Here is a 21344-nt window from a genome sequence, read left to right on the forward strand (position 1 = left end):
AACAGACCAGCATTCTGTTATCAGCGAAAAAACGCGTGCGTTAATTACAATTCGCCTGATAATAACACTTTTTATCGCAAAAGGTGATAAAATGAAAATGAACGAGAATAACGTATCCACACACATTTCTAAAAGGGCCAACAAATAAATCATCTGTGTTTATTTGTAAATAACCCACCAGATTCAACCACCAGTATCAAAAGTTATTTCATTGCAATTTTTTACCTATAACTTTTGACGTACAGAAGCAATCTTCACCTTCACATGTATCTTTTAGATCCAAATCGCTCAGAAAATTGCAAATAGTACTCGTGTAGCAAACGTTTATAGCGCTTTCTGTGTTTTTACACGGTGGCCCAACCTTGTTGAATATGCTGCATTATATCTTAAAGGACCTGAACCCACTGAACCCAAACTAATTGGCCTTATGCGCGTGTTTAAAACAATCGTGAACGCCATGTAAGTAATCAATTTTTTGACGTGCATTCATTTTCCATTTATAATATGCAACTTTTCTCTTCAAATTTCTGAAATCCGTCCACAAACAAGAACGTGAGCACTGTGCAGTTCAAATGACCTTCGTGGAAAACTTCCCCAAATGGATTTGCAATAGTTTAAAGTCACAAGTTAAAAACCAACTTTTTTTTCAGCAAAACGGTTATTTTGATATCGTTAAAATTTTTTGTAGTGTATATTATTAGCAATAAAGAATTTAAGATTGTCAAAAACATATTTATATGAGTACTATGTATACCTCTTTGCAATTTATTCCAAAATTTAATTCTAAATTTAATAGGGAAGAAAATATTGACATTGGGATTTATATTTTACAATGATAGCGAAATTAAAACGAACTGGTAGCAAAGGGCTATGGCGTTTTGAAAAGGAGAAACATAAAGTTGGTGTACTTTTACCACCCCATGCAGGCCTATGAGCTTCAATCTCTTGAATAAATAAGTGAACTTTTACCGTTTAAAATTCTTTGCTATACTGAACCTGTACCTAATTAATCAACAAATTAACCAATATTTCTGGCGTTTTATTTATTTATTGTAATTATTACATCCATATCTACTCCATGTAAGATATCATAGTGTATATACAAATTAAATGCTTATATAGCCTATGTTTAACCCTAAATTTAACACAGAGTAAGCCAGTTTTTAATTAATTATAGGTAGTCACTGGCTAATTAATTCTTATGTTTCGCCTTCTTCTTTTTCTTCAGTTTCTTCTTATGCTTTCTCTTCTTTTTATCTTTATCTTCATCACTTGACTCGCTTTCAGACTCGGATTCGCTACTCGAACTGCTATCTTTTCGACTCCTTTTCTTCTTGTGCTTTCTGTGTTTTTTCTTTCGCCTTTCTTCATCTGAACTGGAGTCGCTCGATTCAGATGATGAACTCTCTTCTACTTTAGTTTTCTTTTTCGAGACCTCCTCCTCAGCAGGCGGCGAGCTTGTTCTCTTTTGTTTAACTTTTTCCTCCTTTTTAGTGCCATCGTCCTTCTCAGACTCGCTTTCGAGATCATAGTCCGGTTCAAAGTTGGACTCGTCTAGCGTAGGTTTTCGCTTATCTGTGGTAGATTTTGCTTTTGTGACCTTCTCGTCCTCATTTTTACTGCCTTTAACGGTTTCTTTTTCTTCTTCATCCTTCCTGTGTCGTTTATTAACCTTCTCTTTTTTCTTTTCTTTCCTATCCCTTCTTTTACGTTTATCTTTATCAGAAGGACTACGCGATCTGGACGACTTCTTCCGGTCGCGATTTCTTTTCTCGTCCAAATCGCGGGATTTTTCTCGTACTCGTCCACGACTACGCGCTCGGATAGGCTCCCTTCGATCCACCCTTCTATCAATCTTCCGATAGTCCCTTTCTCTGTACGAATCGCGCTTTATATCTCTTCTAATAGACGGTCTAGTTTCGCGATCGCCCCGAAACGACCGATGATGGCGATCACGCCCTTTATCACCTCTCGAATCGTACCTCTTTCGATCGTCAATTTCGATCCGCCTCTCGCCCTGGCCCAAATTTCTGTTTAATTCGCCGGCGCGCCTGCTGAGAGGCGAAAGGCTGCGCGATCGATTACGATCGTAGGGCTTCTCGACTTTGACGATCCTGTCCAAATCGTCCACTTTACATCCTAGCCTTTCCTTAACTGATAACCTCGGTTTCGTTACCTCCACCGGTTCGACCGGGACTACGTCATCGTCGAAACCTCCCGTTTCCGTAATGATAACGTGATAATTTCGGGCGCCCTCCCTCAGGTCGTCGGACTTTTTGTCGCGATCTCGCTCGCCCGAATACAATTTGGCACGGTCCAAACTAATTTTTTTAATCTCGATAGGTCGAATCGCGTTAATCGCCTTCGCGAAGATCGCGTTCTCGGCGCGTTTCAGTACTTCGTTTGTGACTTTTCCCGATTTGTCCAATCGGTCCAATTTGCCATCGCCTCTGCCGTAACCCGAGCTACCGGGTGGAAATAGTTCGTCCTCGACCTCCCACTTCGACCTTTCAGGGAGGTGCGCCAGCATCTCATTTTTAATGTCCATGTCAGTTTTTAGATCTGCTTCATTGGTGTGCAACTCTAATATGTCCTTTTCAGAGTCGTCATCGTAAGACAACTCGCCTTCATCGCGACCGTCGTCATTTTGTGATGTTTTGTCGACGCCCTCGGATGTTTCCTCGTCTTTCAATGATTCTTCCTTCAATTTACCGTAATTCTCAATAACGCTATTGTCAATGTCTTCTGATAACAGATCCCCGTACAAATCGTGATTATCTTCCGTTTTTGGAGATACGTCGAACCTATCTGTATCGGGCGGGTAATCCCTCTCAGAAGTGTTCGATTCACGTTTACTTTCGGCCTGAGCTTTCTTGTTGCGTTCTCTAATTTCATCGACGAAATCTTTGTCGTCGCTTGCGTCCTCGGATACACGCCGTTTTTCAATTTTCTCACTGTGCTTAGGCCGTTCGCTATCGTTATTCTCGTGTGATTGACCTTCGACTTCCTCCTTTCTGTCGGAAGATTTACTCTTTCTCTCCGATTTTTCCTTCTCCTCCGCCGCCCTTCTTTGCTTGTCATGTTCTCGTTTCTCTTTTTTCTCTTTGCGTTTCTTTCTCTCCTCCTCCTTCTTCTCGCGTTTTTCCTTCTTTCTTTTCTTATCCTTGTTTTTCTTAGTTCTTTCGTCGTCGGACACGTCGCGTTTTCTTTCATGAACACGCTCGAATTCTCGCTTCTCTATATCGAAAGAGTCGTCGCGTCGGCGATGCTTGTGCTTTTCCGGCGACCGATGCTCTCGGTCCTTCGATGGTCTCCTCGGTGACGCGTACCGGTTTCGATCTGGCGATCTGGCGTCATGTTTGCGTTCTACGTTCGCCTCATCTCTATGATCGCGTCTTTCACTCTCCTTGTCCTTAATAGAATGCGTGGGGCTAAAGTTATCAGCTGTGTCACGATTATTCTGATCATACGAATAACGGTCATCAAACCTAGGTGTGTTTTCTAATCCAGGTATAGGAGGTTGTTCGGTACCAGGCGGTGCAACATCGTCGTACCTTCGAATGGGCGGTGGAAGATGTTGAGCTGGTGCATGCGGAACTGGTGGATGTTGCAGTGGCGGTATGTGATGTGGCGGATACACATCACGCGGTGGGTACCTAAACAGAACAAGACAGTATAAATATTGTTAAACTAAACGCAGCTTGTGGAGTAAACACTTGAGGTTTTAAATTGGAAATCTTTAAGTATGAAGAATGAGAAGACTTTCATAACCAGAAATATTTCATTGCAATATTTACAAAGACACGAAGTCTTCTCACTCCACAAATTCTACCTATTAGCCTTAAGAAGACTACATCCCTTCTTCATTATCCTGGAACGTATGTACACTGCATTGGAATGGACTTCTTTCCATCAATTTCTTCGGTAACTTGTGTCGAAAGTATTGCATGCAAACACAGTCATTCAGGGTACACCGGGCGCATTGCCGTTGAGATCTATGGCACTCGCGAACAGCCAAAGAAGGGGTGTACAAGCCACTGCACTCAGAAGAATGGAGCTACATTCAGTAGAATTGTAATTTGAGGAAATTCGACGATTGAGTCACAGTTTGGCAGCTAATAATGATTATCCCAATACTGGAAATCTTGCAGCTTCTACAGGGAGGTCAATAATAATTGTCATGTTTCTTATACCTGCGTAATCGTCCGTCCGTCCATTTGTCTAAAAGTTTGAGTTATAAACACTCTGTTCTCATAGAAATTGTTGCTGTTTTATTTAATGTGTTGTTGATTTTTAAGGTAGATGACGCCCAGACGCATCTCAAAATTTTCAAAAAAATATTAGCTGTAGATGAATCCGATGCGTAAAAAATCGATTTGATCACACATTTAAAAAATTGACTCACGCATGCGCAAACACGTTTTTAGTAGAAGTATAGCTGTATTAAATATTGGTGGTCGAAGGCCACGAGTAAAAAATACGCGTTGACCGATCGCGCGAGTGCGGCGGCTTATAGCCACTTGTCTAGATTGAAATTCATAGTGCCCCTCAAATTCATTCACCAACTCATTCTGAACAAAAGAAAAGCAACAATTTTGCGAATCATCTTTATTTTCATTACATAAAATCTACACGCTTAACAGTTTATATCATCTACCTACCTCACAATCGTGTAATTATCACAGTACGAAGTCTTCTTGTTTTATATATACCTACAATTTACAAAAAAAAATTACGTGGGGAAGCTCAACAAACTACACGAGTGGTTTATTCAGCTTGTACAAAACAGATACAAATAAAAATGTAATAATAAATCAATTAGGTAAAACAAATCCGTAACTAAGGAAACCTGTGACAAGATTTTGAAAAATCATTTGAATTGATTCCATGGCGGCAGCAATATCAACATATTTGATCCACGTTAATAACTTTTAAGTTCACAAAATACAAAATTAACTATTTAAACCAATAGCATGTATGGTTCCTGTCAAACATATCTAATGTCCCTCTCTCCAGTGATTTTGTTCAACTTCATTTCTAAAATTAGGACAAGTCGTCAAGCTGACAACAGACTATGTTTATTACCTACCTTGCTACAGTTAAGATATTCTAAGCTCATTAATACTGGCCATAGTTGTCTTAAGGCGCGTACTGACCTGAATGTGCATGCGCTGAGTCACGACGCACGCACATGCACGTTCAGATCTGGACGTGGCATTCGCAACGACTCAGCACATGTTTATCTTCTCGCGAGCGGTGGCGAATGCACATAACCCGAGCCATCGGCTGTCGGTTTTTGTCACCGCTCAAAGGAAATATATCATGCGTGCGTGCTCAATTTGGACGTCATTTTAGTCAGTTCTTGCCCGTACGAACGCGTGCATGGTTTAAGTAGTAATTGACAAAATGGAGTGGAGTAATGACGAATGCCTTCAGCTAATCGATCTCTACGAAGATAATCCGGTGTTATGGAATGCAAAGCACCCCTCCCATTATTCAAAAAATTTAAAAATTGATGCGTGGGACTGAAGATCTGCTGCATCCAAAATCGTTTAGGCCGCTTGTCTCGTTTATTTTTTTTTAAGTAAAGTGTGAATTACTACATAAGCAGCTCCCGCGATAATTACTTCCGCCATATTTAGAAATGAACCGCACGAATGGTCGGAACAGACTGAAACACAAAACATGCATTCGCTGAAATTAGTTTTAAAAAACGATATCTTTTTCCATTCGCACGCATACCAGTTCGTTCGTCGCGACTCAGCGCATGCACATTCAAGTCAGTACGCGCCTTTAGCGATTCTTACTGAACCTACTAATAAGCAAACCGTATTATATGACTCACGCGGAATCATTGTAGTGGGGGCACACCGGATTTAACAAAAAAAATGCCCAGGATCAGTTGATTCACTGTTATTATTTGAAAATATTGCTTATTACTTCAGTTTTTAGAATTTGCTTATAAGAAAATTAAAATCTTTGCGTATACTTTAAAAAGGGTGTGGTCTGAAAGACCTCCATCCTAGTGATGACTTCTGGCAAAGAAACGAGTACCAAAAATTGATTTGTTACTGTGACAAGAAAAAATTGATTAAAAAAAACAATATCTGATCTTTAAATTATCACGAGAATACTCAGGAGTTAACATTCTGCAGGGGAACGTAGCACCGGGATGTCATACACAGCAGCAAAGGAAAATTGTATTATTAGAGAATTTTCCTTTCTGCTGGAGGATATTCCACAATCTCCCCGGTGACTTGCGCTATGTTAAGTGGTGTGATTAAGGTAGGTTTCCGAATAAATTTCAGGTATACAAGCCCGTGCCTTCCATCTCACATCATTACTTTGGTAATTAGAAATCCTTACCAAAGGTTGTTACACTTTAACATCAAAAGTTAACCATAAAACAGTACACAGTCGGTATACCATTGGAGTGAAACCTGCATTTCCAGTAGAAAATAACAGAAAAATCGTCATAATACTTCTCAAATCTTGTGAAAACCTAATTAATCCAACACAAAGAGGATAAAGCTCCATAAAAACTATTCTAATATACATCAGTGGTTCAAATTCGTAATGGTGAGAGATAGTGTTGGTTAAATGGGAAATTTTGGAGAAATTTTTGAAAATAATTGAGACATCACTGAAAAACGTATGTCAAATTTTATTTTCTTTTTTCCCAGCTTAAACGGTGGAATTTTTCAGAGAATGAAGCTACAGACCACTACTTTCTTATTTCTTATGGACACCACATTTGATTTTTACGAAATGAAATAGAGGACAAAAAAGAAAAATAATAACGTAGCAGACTAGACTTTTAGATAAATTTACAGAAAAATTTCAAACTCAACTGTTCTACAAAACACCCACGGGTAACAAGATATTGCTTAATCAATGGCTATAATAGCAATACAATGAAATGAATTTTTTTGTCCTCTATCTCACTCTGTAAAAATCCAATATGGCGTCCATAGCAAATAAGAAAATAGTAGCCTATAAGGCCTCTACATCTAGCGTGTTATGGGAATTCTAATAACAGATTCAAATTCTCAGAAGAAAAGTGTCCATAAAAGGTGCTAAATGGTACAGATCATTTTTGACCGTTTAAACTAAGGAAAATCAAACGGAAATTTGACAATTTCAGTTTTTCAGTATTTTTTAAAGATTTTTAAAAAAATTTAAATGCGTTTTTTAGCCACAAAAAAGGGTAATTTTGTCCCCATTTAACCTACACTATTATAAACTTTGGTATATCGTTTCTGAAATTAGAAAAAAAGTTGTCACAGCGTCAAACATACACAAAGACCACATCAAACCATTATTAATTTCAGATCGAATATTAGAGAGCTTAAATAGCATCCAGTCACCAACACATAAAATTTTTTACTTACTTTTTATATTGTAATCTCTGAAAAAGCGAACACACCTCCAAAATATACCGTGAATGAAATTTTATTTAACACACAAACGAAAAATTAACTACACCCACTACTGTGATGTAAATTATAGATTCTGACGGTGGACGGTAAACACTGGTCATTTGTCATATGCACATTGCTGAAATTCACAATTCTGGTACAAGAAACTGTCACAAACGCAAATTCTTGTACCATTTCTTGTACAACAAACTATTTGTTACATGACACTACATTTTTTTTTGTATCAGAAACAGGGAAGAAAATATTTCAATATAAGGTAATTACCATTGAAACCCTTATGATGCGTAAACCGTTTCTACACCCTGTATACTGGATATGCAGAAATTGAAATCGTAACTGGAGAATCTGAAGGTTCTGAAACTTCTTAAAAATCTGATTAAGCTGCAGGCTCTAAATTCTTAAGACATCAAAAGTACCAATTCAAAAACTGTGAAAAAATCAAAGTTTTAAAAATGAGAACAACTTGAAAAATCGGAAAAATTGTAAAAACAGGGAGAATGAAAAAGACTACGCATCCGCTCACTCATCAATTGCCACAAAGTGGTTGCAATATTCAGCCCTTCCAGAAGGTAATGGAGGGGCTAAACTGAAGTGAGACAATTTTTTAAAATGTGCATTAGAAAGCACTACAATCTCACACTTATCCCCACTAGGGGTGAAAAGTGGAATAATGCATACCGTTTGGTAAGGGTGCAGGATGACACAATTGAGTTCAAGATCTTTTCTCATACTACTCTTAAGTATAGAGATAAAGTATAATATTTTGTTAAAATACAGAAATTTCCGAATTCTTCAATACAAACAATTTTGAAGTTCTATATTTTTTTAAAATAAAACAAATTCCGTTTTCCGTAGATAGCTCAATGAAAGTATAGTTTTTAAAATGGTCCAGTAGGCCCTGGCTTTCTTAGATAATACTTACGTTGTTTTTATTAGTTTCACCAGTTGGTATTGAAAATTGTACCTTGTGTTTGCATATCTTTATAAATCAAAGGTTAAAATTATGCAGCATATGGCAGAACTATAACACCCAGTAGAGCGACAACAATGCGTTTGCGTTGATATATATGAACTTTCAATCATAAAATTAGCCCCTATTTACATCATATTTAGAAAATTAAAATATAGTGATTAACCCAGTACAAGAATATCTGCACCCTCCATCTCTCCATCTCTTGATGCCTAAATGTCAGCATATTTAATTATTCTTAAAGGAGGTCCGTTGGCCAATTAATAAGAGCCATTTACATAAGTTACGAACAACACGGGACCCATAATGCTTGTGACCTTGAATTGCTTAACTCCAATGTGTTCAATGCTTATCAAGCACATTCTTTTGATAGATCTGAAAATATTTCTAGTGGAGATTGCCTTTATTTGTCTTTATATACATGTAACATTTTCTCCAGCAATTTCTTTGATCAGTTCCATGCAGTTATCTTAAACCCTTTGCAGAAGCACGTACAGTATGGTTCAAATTCGTAAAGAAGCTGTGAATTACTTACTTTCGTATTTCTATTTGTACGGAATGAGATGTTCTATCGAGAAATGAATGTAAAACATTTGATTTTGAAATTGTTGTTGTAAATTTGTGTACATAAAAGTATATAGTGCAACACCTTTTTTTTTTATTTTTTCATGCTCTATGCATAATATTTATATCACATATTTTAAATGTGTTTATGCTATGTTTCAGTACAGGGAGTGCGCAAGCAAGAGTTAAGAAGGGTAGGGAACAAATGTAAAATAATGAATCTTCATGAGCTCTAGCGGTAGAATAAAGAACTAAGAAATAAAAACCAACTACAGCGAACTTGCACGAGAAATACAGAGATTGCGTAATGGTTACTAAAAGAAATATAAATTGAAAAAAAAAACCTCAAAAACCTCTTAATCTGGTTCAGTAAAATACCAATATAGCGTCCATAAGAAACAAGAAAGTAGTATCCTGTAGCTCTATATCTAATGTGAAATTCTAGTAACAGATTCAGATTCTCCAAAAAAAAAGCCATTTCAAAGATTTTTAAAAAATTGTAAATTCGTTTTTTTACTACAAACAGGCCCCATTTAACCTACACCCCACACCACCTTTAAACTTAATTACTTGCAAACAAAGATTACTCGCTAGACAGTTCTTTTTGCTATTATTACACGGTTGTAGTAAAAGTGGTTTCATCACCAACTTATAAATTATAAATTCGTGGGTTTCATCCACTGTAATACTTTTTTTTTTGTTACTGTAGAGCAGTGGTTCTCTAAGTGGGTGCCGTGGCACCCGCACCTCATAAGGGTGCCGCGAAATTTTTAAAAATTTACTTAAAAACCTTAAAATTACATAAATTAAAAAAGGAATTAAAAGACTTATAAAAAATGAATATTCGTTTTTTATTACAATTCTGTTTTTTAATTTCTATTTTATTTATTTCTATGGTTCATAATTCATTAATCAATCATATGCTGGTATTGCATTACATCAGACTTTCTCAATCTTATAACTTATATTTGGGGTGCATATAGGGTGGCATGAGGAATCGAAAACGTCCTATTTTGGTTTTGATCCGTAACCATCTTCAAGGTTGTTGAGGGTGTCAAAATTTTGAGTCATAACGGCTTGAAAAAATTTTTTTAATTTATTCGCATACACGGGCCAAAATGGCTTAAAAAACTCGACAAAAAAGTTCCTTTGTTTTTGAGAAGTTTTGAATTGAAAAATTAAACTATTTATTTTATTTTGAGAAAAATGAATTTCTCTAAAAGTAAGCATCAGAGTGAAAAATATCAATTACAAAAAAAATGTGCTTGATGAGGTTTATAAAAAAGGCTTGTACACTTTTTCCGTCGGGTTCAAGGCCATTTTCTAAATATTATACTATGGCCAAAGATAATTGCAATGAGTATTAAAAGTAGTCGGAAAGTCAAGTCAGGAGTATACCTGACAACTAGTTTTAAATGCTTTTGACAAAAAAGTTTGAGAAACAATGCTGTAATTAGTTTTTCAGGTTTTTTTACAAAAACGAATTTAAGTAGAAAAAATTCCAAGATGGTGGCGCTTGGATCACAAAAATAAGATTCGAGATATAAGTATTATCACAATTTTTCCTCTTCTTTAAACCCTGATGGGAATGAAAAACAGCTTCCACTCGCAAAGAAAACCTTGAAAAAGTTGTGCAATGAATTTTGTGACAGTAAATAGTAATAAAGTTATGTTTGATTCGTTCAGTACCTTACCTTTCAAACACAAACTGTAGATTTCACTTAGGATTCCAAGCTTGAGAAAAAACAATACGAGAGGAGTAACACAAATTAACAAAAGTTCTTTGATAATAATGAAACACTTCCATTATCAATAAATATCCAGATTGCAAAAGTTACAAATATAATACATAGTTTAAAATTTTAAAAATATATAATAAACATGTGTATATTAACAATTGATCACAGTCATTTTGTACTCAAATACACAATTAAAACAAATTTATAAAACCAGCAGAACATAATGATAAGCAAACAGCTGAACACATAAATAACAAGCAAGGGAGTCCGCTTATCATTACATATAAAAAAAATAATAATAACAAGATCGATGTTAAAATAGGAAGATAAACGACTAGACTACAGATCACGTTAATTGGTAGGACATCACACGAAAGGTAACCGTCACAATAGTTTATTGCACTGCAATATTGTGTTTACCGATTGTTTCGTCACTTGATTCGTCCTTATTAAAATAATTAAGCAACTACTGGTGAAAATGCTCGCGATAATTTTCACCAGCACTTCCTTAAAGCTACCAGGACAATAATAAAACATATTCAAAATATAACTGAGCAAAAAATACCTGTTGGATTGTACAAATGGTGGCGGTTGAGCTGCCATCTCCTGAGCGTGATAGTAATTATCGGGCGGCACATAGTCTTTCCTTTGAAGTGACTGGTTCCATTGCTGTCTACCTCTCTGCCGATCTCGATCATAGCCCCCATAACCATAATCGCGATGATCTCTTTCTCTGAAGTCGCGCTCTCTGTCTCTGTTGTAGTTTGTATCTCTATCCCTGAACTCCTTATCTCGATCACGCTCTCTGTCCAAATCACGATCACGACCGCGTTCGCGTTCAGAGATTGCAGTGTCTTTGAACCGGTATCTAAAGAAACAAATTATTTCATACATCCGACGGTAAAATGTTGGATCGTACCGTGGTGGGGATCTGACGGGTGAACGATAGCGATGCGGTCCCCTATGTGGCGAACGCTTTGGTGAAAAATGTCTAGGAGGTGATGTTCGAGGACTAGGAGAAAATGATCTGGAACGTGATCTATAATACATTTTGGCAAAGTTAGTTACATGATCCAAGAAAACTAACCTGCTCAGCGAGAACGATCGCGAACGGCTGCGTGACCTCCTGCGCGGCGACCGACTGCGCAAGCGCCGCGGCGAAGGGCTGAAACTCCTGCTCGAACTGCGGCTGTAGCTGCGAGCCTTGCGCTGTTTGGCTCGTCGCACTCGTTCGTCTTTCTCGCGCAGCATTCGATTGAAAGCCTCCAAGGGGTCATCGATAATTCTATGACAAAAAAACTGAAATTTGCGTTCGGAAACGAGGGCCATTGCGTACCTTGTCGGAGTTCGCCCGCGCCTTGATACATCACGCGGATAATCGCGATTTCGCGACGGTCTGGGACCGGGTGGGTAAACTGGGTAACTCGCATGTCCTTGCAATGGGGGTCTGGTGCAATCAAAAACTGGTCGCGGTGGTGCGGTGTAACCACTAAGAAAAGTTGATGTGTAAAACAAATGGTGTTAGCGTGATGACTAATTTACCCTGGCATATATGGAGGGGCTCCTGGGGGCGGCAATCTGTAGTTTGGCAGTGGTCCTGGGCCTGGAGGTGGATACGTTGGAGGAATTGGTCCAGGGTAGGCACCTGCCATTATCGGAGGCGGTCTCTGAAAATGTGGACAACATACAGCTTAGGTTTCGCAGCTGCTTAACATGATTCATTAGGTGTAGGTAGTTGGGCGTGACTACAAATGTGTAAGATGAAAACGTTCAATTTGGTTTGAAATAAAAGTCTATGTTTAAGTTGCATCTTTCCGCTTTTAGATAAAAGCCTATAACTTCATTGTTTATTACGTAATGATTGTTGCATAATATGCAGTTTTCAAAAACGTGTACGGGATCAAGTAAAAAAATTATCAGACCTAACCTCATTTTTAAATGGAACACTCTGTAAGTATATGTCTAAAAAGATAGCAAATGAAATTAAAATATAGCATTAAAGAAATTCAAAAAATTTAATATTGATTCAAAAAAGATTTTAAGATTAATTTTTGAATTTTTTGGAATCTTTTTTTAATTTAATGAAGCACTTGATCTTTTTTGAAGTTTCAGAGTGGATTGCAGAAGTGATAACCATACTACGTTCCATAATAGACTATACGTACTCTGTCTTGCACAATTGGGTACTATCATATTTTTTACCCAACATCTTCCTCAAACCTTAATTTTCATGCCTACTTTCTGTCAGGAAATTTGAGTTTTTATTATACTTCATTGAAATCACCTTATTTACACCTGTATTAGAAATAATGGTATCTATCCTTTTCCAGGCTAGCGCACGGAAAAACTTTTCCCGGTCCCTTTGTTTCTTTCCGTGCGCTGAATATAAATACCCAAAATATTGCTTTAAAATACAAATTTACAGGGAAGGAAACTAATTTTGAAAATGATTTGAGAGTAACCATGAAAACGCATTTTCTATAACTGTTACAAAATAAAAATGTTAGCGAGTTTGTTGTTTTTTATGTTATCGATTTAAAAGAAGTATAATAAAAAATATCGTTCATTACACGTCCAGAAATGCTTTTTCCGTGCTTGCATGACTTCCCGCGTTCGGCTACGCCTCACACGGGAATTTGTCACGTACGCACGGAAAAAGCCTGCTTTTCGGACTGAATTATACTATTCCATGACAGAGGCGGTTTCCTGCCACTTGTCACTTTACTGGCCACACCATCACTTTACCGGCCGCATCTGTGACATTGATAAATGTCTATTATGACCCCTGATTGACATTAATCAAATGTTCTATATAAAAATTGAAATTTTATATTAAAATAAGATTTTGGGTAAAATTTAATACAAAACTCGTCACCTGGAAATTAAATCAATCTTTCCTCGCCAGTAATGTATCATTTTCCTGACTTTTATGTAAATAACTATAACATACATTTGTCAACAAAATATCCATGGGTAACTAGATCTTGCTGAATAAATATGGCTATGATGACAATGCATTCAAATGAATTTCTTTTTTTATCCTCTACCTAATCCCGTAAAAATCCAATATGGCGCCCATAAGAAATTAGAAAGTAGTAGCATCTACATCTGGTGTGTTATGGAAATTTTGATAACAGATTCAGATTCTCCAAAAAAAAAGTGCCCACAGAAGGTGCTAACGGGACACTTAAGCTACGGAAAATGAAAACGAAATTTGACATTTTTAGTTTTTCCGTGATATCTCTGTTATTTTAACAATTTTTCAAATATTTTAAATGCATTTTTTTAGCCTGTACACCCTATACAGGGTGGCCAAATTTGGTTGTTAGTATGGGATAACTCTTAAATTACAAGTGATAGAAAAAATTAACCTTGCAGTCTCGATGTATTTTCTTGAGATACACTCGAAGTTGAACACCAATGGGGCCTACACTCCTGCTTTTGAATTATAGGCAAAAGTTACCTTTTTCAAATTTAAATAAAAGCCTATAACTTTTTTGTGTTCTCAGAAATGTGTTTATTACAACAGTTTCCTTGTAATGATTGTTGCATAATCTACAATTTTCAAAATAACCTGTATATTTTAATCTAAAAAGATAGCATATTAAATTTTTTTTCACAAATATAATATTAAAGAAATTCCAAAAATTGAATATTAACTGAAAAAAATTCAAGAAACTTTTTTTAATCATTTAAACTTTTTTTTATTTTTTACGATCTTTTTTTTAAATTTCATTGAATCACATCTTTGCTATATTTTTGAAAAGATAATTTAATATGCCTGTTTAGATTACAGGGTGTTCCATTAAAAAAAAATTAGGTTACATCTGACTACTTTTGTACTTGTAATTGAAAATATTGCAACTAAGCATTTTAGATGCTGAACAAAAATCTGCATTTGGTTCTTGCACTACCTAGTAGCTTCATTGAAAAACTTCAGTGAACCAGTTATCCTTTTTATGTGTCCAAAACAATAAAAAACACCATGTTCTATTTCCTTATTCATGATTAAAAGAGAGAGCAACCTCAACTGTCACTATTACAAGCGATGTAAAACAGAAACTTTCAAGTAGTAAAGAGCTACGAGGATTATCCAGAAAGTAACCTCTATTCTGAAATAGAAATTACCTATACAGATACAAAAATTGTATTATACAGGGCATTCCTCAATATGATGAAATATGGAAGTGGCTTAGTTTATGACTAAAAGTCATAAACATAGATTGGCAAACGCTTCGTTACCAATCTACAGGGTGTCATTCAATTTTCTATCCGTGCGCCACTGGTAGATTGTAAAATAAGAAGTTGATTTTCTTGTTTTTTTTCAACTTTTTAACTGGTCTCTGACTTCTTTCGAATGTGCAACCGTTATCAACAAAAAAAACCCTAGAAAAAACCTAAAAATCAACTTTCTGTAGTTAGCTAGGCAAATGAACGTAAAATTTTTAAAATGTTCCACAAGGTCCTGGCTTTTTTTTGGAGAACCTTTTGTTTTAATAGTTGTGATATTTCACATTTGAAATTGTATCTTTTGTTTGCATATGTAATTGTGAAATTATAACACCCTGTAGATTGGTAACGAAGCGTTTGGGGGACTATGTATATATGAACTCAGTCAAAGAATTAGCCCATTCTATATTTACATCATATTTATGAACATCCTATATACAGGGTGATTCCTATAGTACCTGCCACCGTTTGGGAGCGTATAGGGGGTGCCTAGGGGAAGTCTTTTCATATAGGACACTTGGGGTCGGAAATCCAAAATAAGGGCGCCAGAACCAAATTTATCTTCTGGAATTTCACGCCTGTATGTAGGCAACCCAACCGACCGACGTTTTGCGCGGAGCGATGCAGAGCGAGTTAGCGCGAGGAAGCGACATGGGAGGGAAGGAGGGAAAACGACAGTCAAAAGCAATAACGTTTACAAGTGTTCAACGTGGCCACCGTTGTTCTCATTGCACTTCCTACATCTAGCCAACTATTATTATACTATTGCCATAGTGTTTATTCACTTGATACGCGTCGTTGCAGACGGGATTTCGTGGGTTTAAACAAAATTCTGATCAAATGTCAGCCACACATCGCCGCCTGAGATCGCTCCGTGTGCACCGCCGGCCGGTTGGGTTGCCTACCTACAGGCGCGAAATTCCAGAAGGTAAATTTTGGCTCTGGCAATCCCTTATTTAGATTCCGACCCCAAGTGTCCTATATCAAAATACTCCCCTACGCACCACCTACACGCTCCCAAACGGTGGCAGGTACTATAGGAATCACCCTGTATACAAGTCATACCATGTTCCACAAAAGTAACATTGTCATCATTTCTAACTTTTTTTGTTGTTGTCTATACGACTTATGTTTAATGATAAAATAGGATATTTCTGTATGTTTGATTATTTTGCTCTATAATTGGTTGTACTGTTGGGCAAATATATATATTATTATTATTATTATAAACAGTTTTGCATTTAAAAAAAAATTGGCAAGATTTTCCATTAGAGCGGGTTATGAGGTGTTGTAAATGTACATACTCTGTCTTGCACAATTAGATGCACTGCACACACAGATTTCAAATGGCAGCGTTGCCACCAGTACTTCTCACGCTATGGTTAACCAAGGGTTACTTTCTGGTTAACCCTCCTATGCATCTTTAGGTAGCCACAATTCTAGTACCCATTCAGATTGTTGGGAAATTAATAAATAATTGCAATGACACCCTAATCTACCGACCTTCGATTATGCTATTGCTATAACAATAGCAATTATGAATGCATTATAAACCAAATGTACTATGTATAGGTAAGGCCCAAAATTAACCACGGGAATTGCACTACATTTTCCTCTTCAATAACCTACCTGCATATTAGGTGCCTGCATTGCCATTATAGGATTCATATTACTGGGCGGCACAGCGCTATACAAAGGTGGGGCCGAATGATAAACTGTATTCGAACAAATAGTCGTGGTACCGCCTACACCCGGTTCGTCGACGGTAGGAGTTCCGGGTCTATCCTCAACACGAGACCTAGAGCAAGAGAAATAAAGTAGTTCGCAACTAATGTGCGTCAGAAGACATACATTGCGTCCTGTATGTAGGTGGGCGATCTCTTGACATGATGAGGTCTCCGCGGGGAACGCTCATTTGAATTCATTTTCGGATGAGGTCGATGATCTACAAAATTGATTACACTGAATGTTTATCTTCAAAAGAAATGTCTTACGTCTGGACACTGTCACGTTTGTAATTCTCTGCGCCTTGGGCGACTTATCACGATGTGGAGAAACACCTGGGGGTCCTTCAATGACAGCCGCTGATTTTTCCGTCTCCTTTAAATCGGCATCCTACAGGAATAAGAATTAATGCCATTAACTATACAAAACATTTACCTCTGCAGATTCTTCCTTCTTTGGCTCGACAGTAGTCTTAGGGGTTTCGGTTGAGTCTGCCTCTCTTATAACAGTTTTCTCTTCCGCATTCACTTTGGACACAGGTGGAGGAGTAGCTTCTTTCAATCCGGTGACCTAATGGAAAAGTAAGAGGAGGCTCTTTGCGAGGAATGGAACACTTACATTGAAAGTTGGCTCTGGTATTATATCCGGATGGGCTTTTATGGGAGTTTGAGGTAATTTACTGACTAACCTCTTCACATAGCCAGTCGTGCTCTTAAAATTTGCAACCGAATTCCGTAGATATCTAAAAAGGAATCAATATAATAGGCATTTGCTTCATTAATGATGGTTGGATGCATAGGGAAGTAAACTAAGATAGGGAAACTCGGGATTAGGGTGACCATATGTACGGAATTTTGCTGTATTGTACGGAATTTTGACAATCTGTACAGCGTCGAGTGATGTACAGCCAAATGTACAGCATTATATCGTTCAATGTAAAATAAGGAGTATGCATATTGCTCCGTTTATTAAATTTGCAACTCGGCTTTGCCATTCCGGGCTTCCGCACAGTGTGGAAAGCAATCGATTCGCGCGACTCGGCAGTCGTCACTCGGTAAGTTCTCACCGTACCTCACCCACCTAGGTCCTAGAGCATGTGATGCGTTATAATGCTGCGCCAGTGATTTTTCGAAAAACGTGTTTTCGTTGAGGTTGAGACCAACTAGAGTCTAGACTAGTCTTGTGTACTCCTCTACTGGTGTAACTTAGGACAGTCTGGCGAGGACTTTTTGTCAAAAATTAAAGATAATCAAGCGTTATTGAAAAAAGTTCATTCAACTGAGAAATATCTTTAAAAATAAATGGCATCATAAAAAAAACTGTTTTATTATTTGCTGTACAGCATTCATGCTTAAAATATATGGTCACCCTACTCGGGATTAGGGCCATCCAAAAAGTTAATGCTTTGGTCCATTGGACAAGTCGTTAGTATTGTACAGGGTGAGTCAACGATTGCGTGGAGTAACTTAATGCCTTGAAGATAAGATTTTTCAATAGATTATGATATGGTTGAATATTCTCCACATTTTAAAAATATTGGGAATGATACATGGTACGCCCACAAACTAGGGCGCCAAAATGGTACATTTTTTTAAATAGAATCCCCTGTATTTGAATGCATTTTTGAATTCTACGCGTAATTGTACGTCTTTTTTATTATATGATTAATATCCGAAAAACTAGTGGTTTAAAGATAATTCGATTTGTAAGAAAAATTGGGCATTTTGATTCCAGGTTTTATATCTTTCATCCTGGATTAAGTAAAAGTCAAATATATACATCTACTATGAAACATTAAAAAAATAGCTTACAGGGTGTTTTTTTGTAGATCCAAACTTCATATTAAAAAATCTCATTTTTTTAAATGTAACACCCTGTATATTTTTCTGTCATCTTTTAGTTCTTCCAAAAACCTTCAACTTTTGATAATAATGGCCTATGCCTATCTCTGATATTTTTCAAAATACCATGGTTTTCGTGGTTTTTATATTCTAATCTTAAATAAGTTATATGTAATTTACATAATAACGAGGTGGCCATGCAAAAAAAAGCAATTTTTATCTTTATTATATTACACCTAACATTATCTCATTTAATATAGTTTATAGATCAATTTTAGTTAATGCTCTGTAATGACTGTTGGTAGGCCAACTAATGATGTTTGCTAATATCGGTTACGCCAAACTTGAAAAAGCAATATTTATTTTTAAAAAACATTTGATTTCCCCCCACCATTTTATTTCACAAAATAGGAAAAAAAGTATAACAAAAAAGGATTAAAACTCAGCTACCCTTGATGCCACTTTGTTAGATAAAACCCGGAAAAAATTAAAATTTTATATTTGATTATGACTGTTGCGCTCCTAGTGGTCATTTTACACACTGCAAAATAATTTCCAGCAATTTCTCACTTAAAAATTCGAAAAAAATAATGGTGGTTCAAAAACTTCACAAAAACCTAAAACATTCACGAAAATGTAGAAAAATCCATGGTGCAGATCTTAAAAATTTATAACTCAGTAATGAAGATCTGAAGAAGTACTGCATGTATACAGGAAAGTCTTGATAATCTGAGGTACCTATAGAAACAGTAGCAGACAAAAACGTGCTGATCCACTTTTAGAACTAGGCCTCTCAGAGTGGTAGTGATTGACCTTCAACACACCATCCACTGGTTTGAAGCGAGTAGCGCAGAATATTGGAGATGCATAATAAATGCACACACAACATACATTAGATTGCCTTTATTACCTCAGCCCATACATTTCTCAAACTTTCTGTGCACTTTAGTCACCTGTTTTGCAATTAAATATCAGATATCTTTGAGAGAACACTCTGTATGTAATTAAAAAAAAATCAGGAAGAGCCCACAAAGTCACAACGAAACAATCTTCACAAATCAAATTTTTTTATTACACTCCTGAAAAATATACATTACCTATTCGGTATTAGAGTTCCGGGTGAAATATCCCGTTCGTGACAAGCGGGACACTCGTGATCCTCGGACTCTAGCAAGCAGCTTCGAATGCACTCGTCGCAATACGAATCCCCGCAACACGGTATCATAACGGCGTCCGTTAATAAGTCTGAACAAAGAGAACACAACAAATCTTCCGGAATTTCTGGTTTCTTTTCCTCGGGAGGGGCGGGTTGTGGTTTCTCAGTATAAGCCTGATGGTCTAAGACGGGTACGGCGAACGAACCGTTTGGCGTCATCATGGCACCGGGAACTTGAGGACCTTCGACCGGCACCATGAAACTGCGAGGAATCCCGGTACTTTTCTTGATTTCCATTGGTTCCTAAAAAGACGTTAACGTCCAGTATAAAAGTGCAATTAACTTACGCTTCCTTGACTAAGTGGACAATCCCTAATCCAATGACCACCCTGGTGGCATTTGTAGCAGCGATAGGTAGGTGGGACCGGACCAACTTGATTAGCACCTCGTATTTTCAAATAGCTAACAAACGAAAGTTACCTCCACGACTATTATTCTTGTAAACTTACTTGCTAGGATCGTAATCTTGCGTACTTTGAGACATCATCGCCTTGATTTTATCTTCTTCAGAGGCGTCCAAACTAGACAAATCGACAGCTTTCGATGCGGGTCCCCCATCGTCGGTTTTGGGGACCGGACTCGAATTTCCCCCATACCCTTCCCACGTTTTCGGTTTAACTTGAACCGAGGGAATTCTGGCGATCAGCAGAGACGTATTTTTGGGAATTAAGGTCTCGTCGTTATCGTATATCTCCTTGGTCTGCGCATTGGTGACTTGTAGATCGAAATCCGTATTCTTCCCAATTCGCTTTTGTTGCATAATGGAATTTTTAAGGTCGCGTACGGAGATGTGCAAGCCATCGAAGGTGACTGTATCATATTCAAGTGCGGATTTGAATTTGTAATGAACAGACATTTTTTTAACCTGGGTTCTACAAATGAACTTTTAATTTGAGGTACACATGCTGTTTTTCTTAATACGTACCGTCAGCGTCCTCCGAAAACTCCCTGCTTCTACAGTGAAAACTTTACGCATTAATTGATAAATATTAATTAAATAATAAATGGGGAAATGTTAATCGCATTTTTCTCTTATATATATGATTTTATGTAAACAGATTTCCAATATGGCTGCCATCCAGGCATCCGAAATGAAATCTATTAAGTGCTACCAACATTGCGAGAGTAAACAAATTGAATACAGGACCGCATTGAGCTGCTTACGCTTTTTTCGAAAGTTATGAAGTAAATCGGATCAATTGGTGCGTAAGATAGCAAGTCTGATTTCTTTTGAAATTCAAAGCCCACGAAATATGCTCTTATATAAAAATGTCTTAGAAGGAAACACCCAGGAGCTTGGAAAGCAGAACTGGGCAAACTGTTCAACAAAGCTAAACAAAATAAAAGCCCAGGAGGATGTCTTTGGTCTTTCGGTAGAATAACCCCTCTTCTATATCGCACCTAAACAGATTCCTATAAAAACCCGCATTTCTATACAGCTAATCATCAAAAGAGAGGATTTGCACCTATACGGAAAACCTCTCAGACACGCCATACGCTATCGACAGAGACGGTCCCCGTATCAGTCCTAATATGGGACACGAATGGAAGACTGCTTTCAGATAGTGGACGTGGCGAGGTAACCTGGGGTGGTAAAATCGCTCTCACCATTGCAAGGTA

General features: G+C 37.2%; 1 protein-coding gene across 4 annotated transcripts; it reads right to left on the reverse strand.

The window, feature by feature from the left end:
- Window positions 1-1018: 1018 nt before the first annotated feature.
- LOC116179802 (E3 ubiquitin-protein ligase RBBP6) lies at window positions 1019-20805 on the reverse strand. Of its 4 annotated transcripts, XM_031499654.1 has the most exons (16): window positions 20650-20805; window positions 20174-20596; window positions 20012-20126; window positions 19606-19967; window positions 17286-17409; window positions 17103-17237; window positions 16937-17057; window positions 16794-16887; window positions 16572-16740; window positions 12255-12379; window positions 12049-12201; window positions 11800-11997; window positions 11632-11751; window positions 11278-11580; window positions 3489-3656; window positions 1019-3431 (listed from the first exon to the last, which is right to left on the reverse strand). In XM_031499654.1, the coding sequence occupies exons 2-16, from the start codon at window positions 20578-20580 to the stop codon at window positions 1193-1195; spliced, it is 4833 nt and encodes a 1610-aa protein (XP_031355514.1). In that variant the 5' UTR covers window positions 20581-20596; window positions 20650-20805; the 3' UTR covers window positions 1019-1192. The 4 variants fall into 4 exon arrangements, with proteins under 4 accessions (XP_031355514.1, XP_031355513.1, XP_031355512.1 ...); XM_031499653.1 differs by having other exon boundaries at window positions 1019-3656; window positions 11632-11739; XM_031499652.1 differs by having other exon boundaries at window positions 1019-3656.
- Window positions 20806-21344: the final 539 nt, after the last annotated feature.

Source organism: Photinus pyralis, unplaced genomic scaffold (genome assembly GCF_008802855.1).
Source record: "Photinus pyralis isolate 1611_PpyrPB1 unplaced genomic scaffold, Ppyr1.3 Ppyr1.4_LG8, whole genome shotgun sequence".
Classification (NCBI taxonomy): Eukaryota; Metazoa; Arthropoda; class Insecta; order Coleoptera; family Lampyridae; genus Photinus; species Photinus pyralis.

Excerpts from the sequence above, each read along its gene's own strand:
- LOC116179802 (XM_031499652.1), bottom strand. The coding sequence starts at position 20,580 with ATGTCTGTTCATTACAAATTCAAATCCGCACTTGAATATGATACAGTC. Across the intron at positions 16,741-16,793 it reads ACCTACATACAGGACGCAAT|GTCTCGTGTTGAGGATAGAC; the intron begins GTATGTCTTCTG and ends CTCTTGCTCTAG. Across the intron at positions 3,657-11,277 it reads CCATTTGTACAATCCAACAG|GTACCCACCGCGTGATGTGT; the intron begins GTATTTTTTGCT and ends TGTTCTGTTTAG.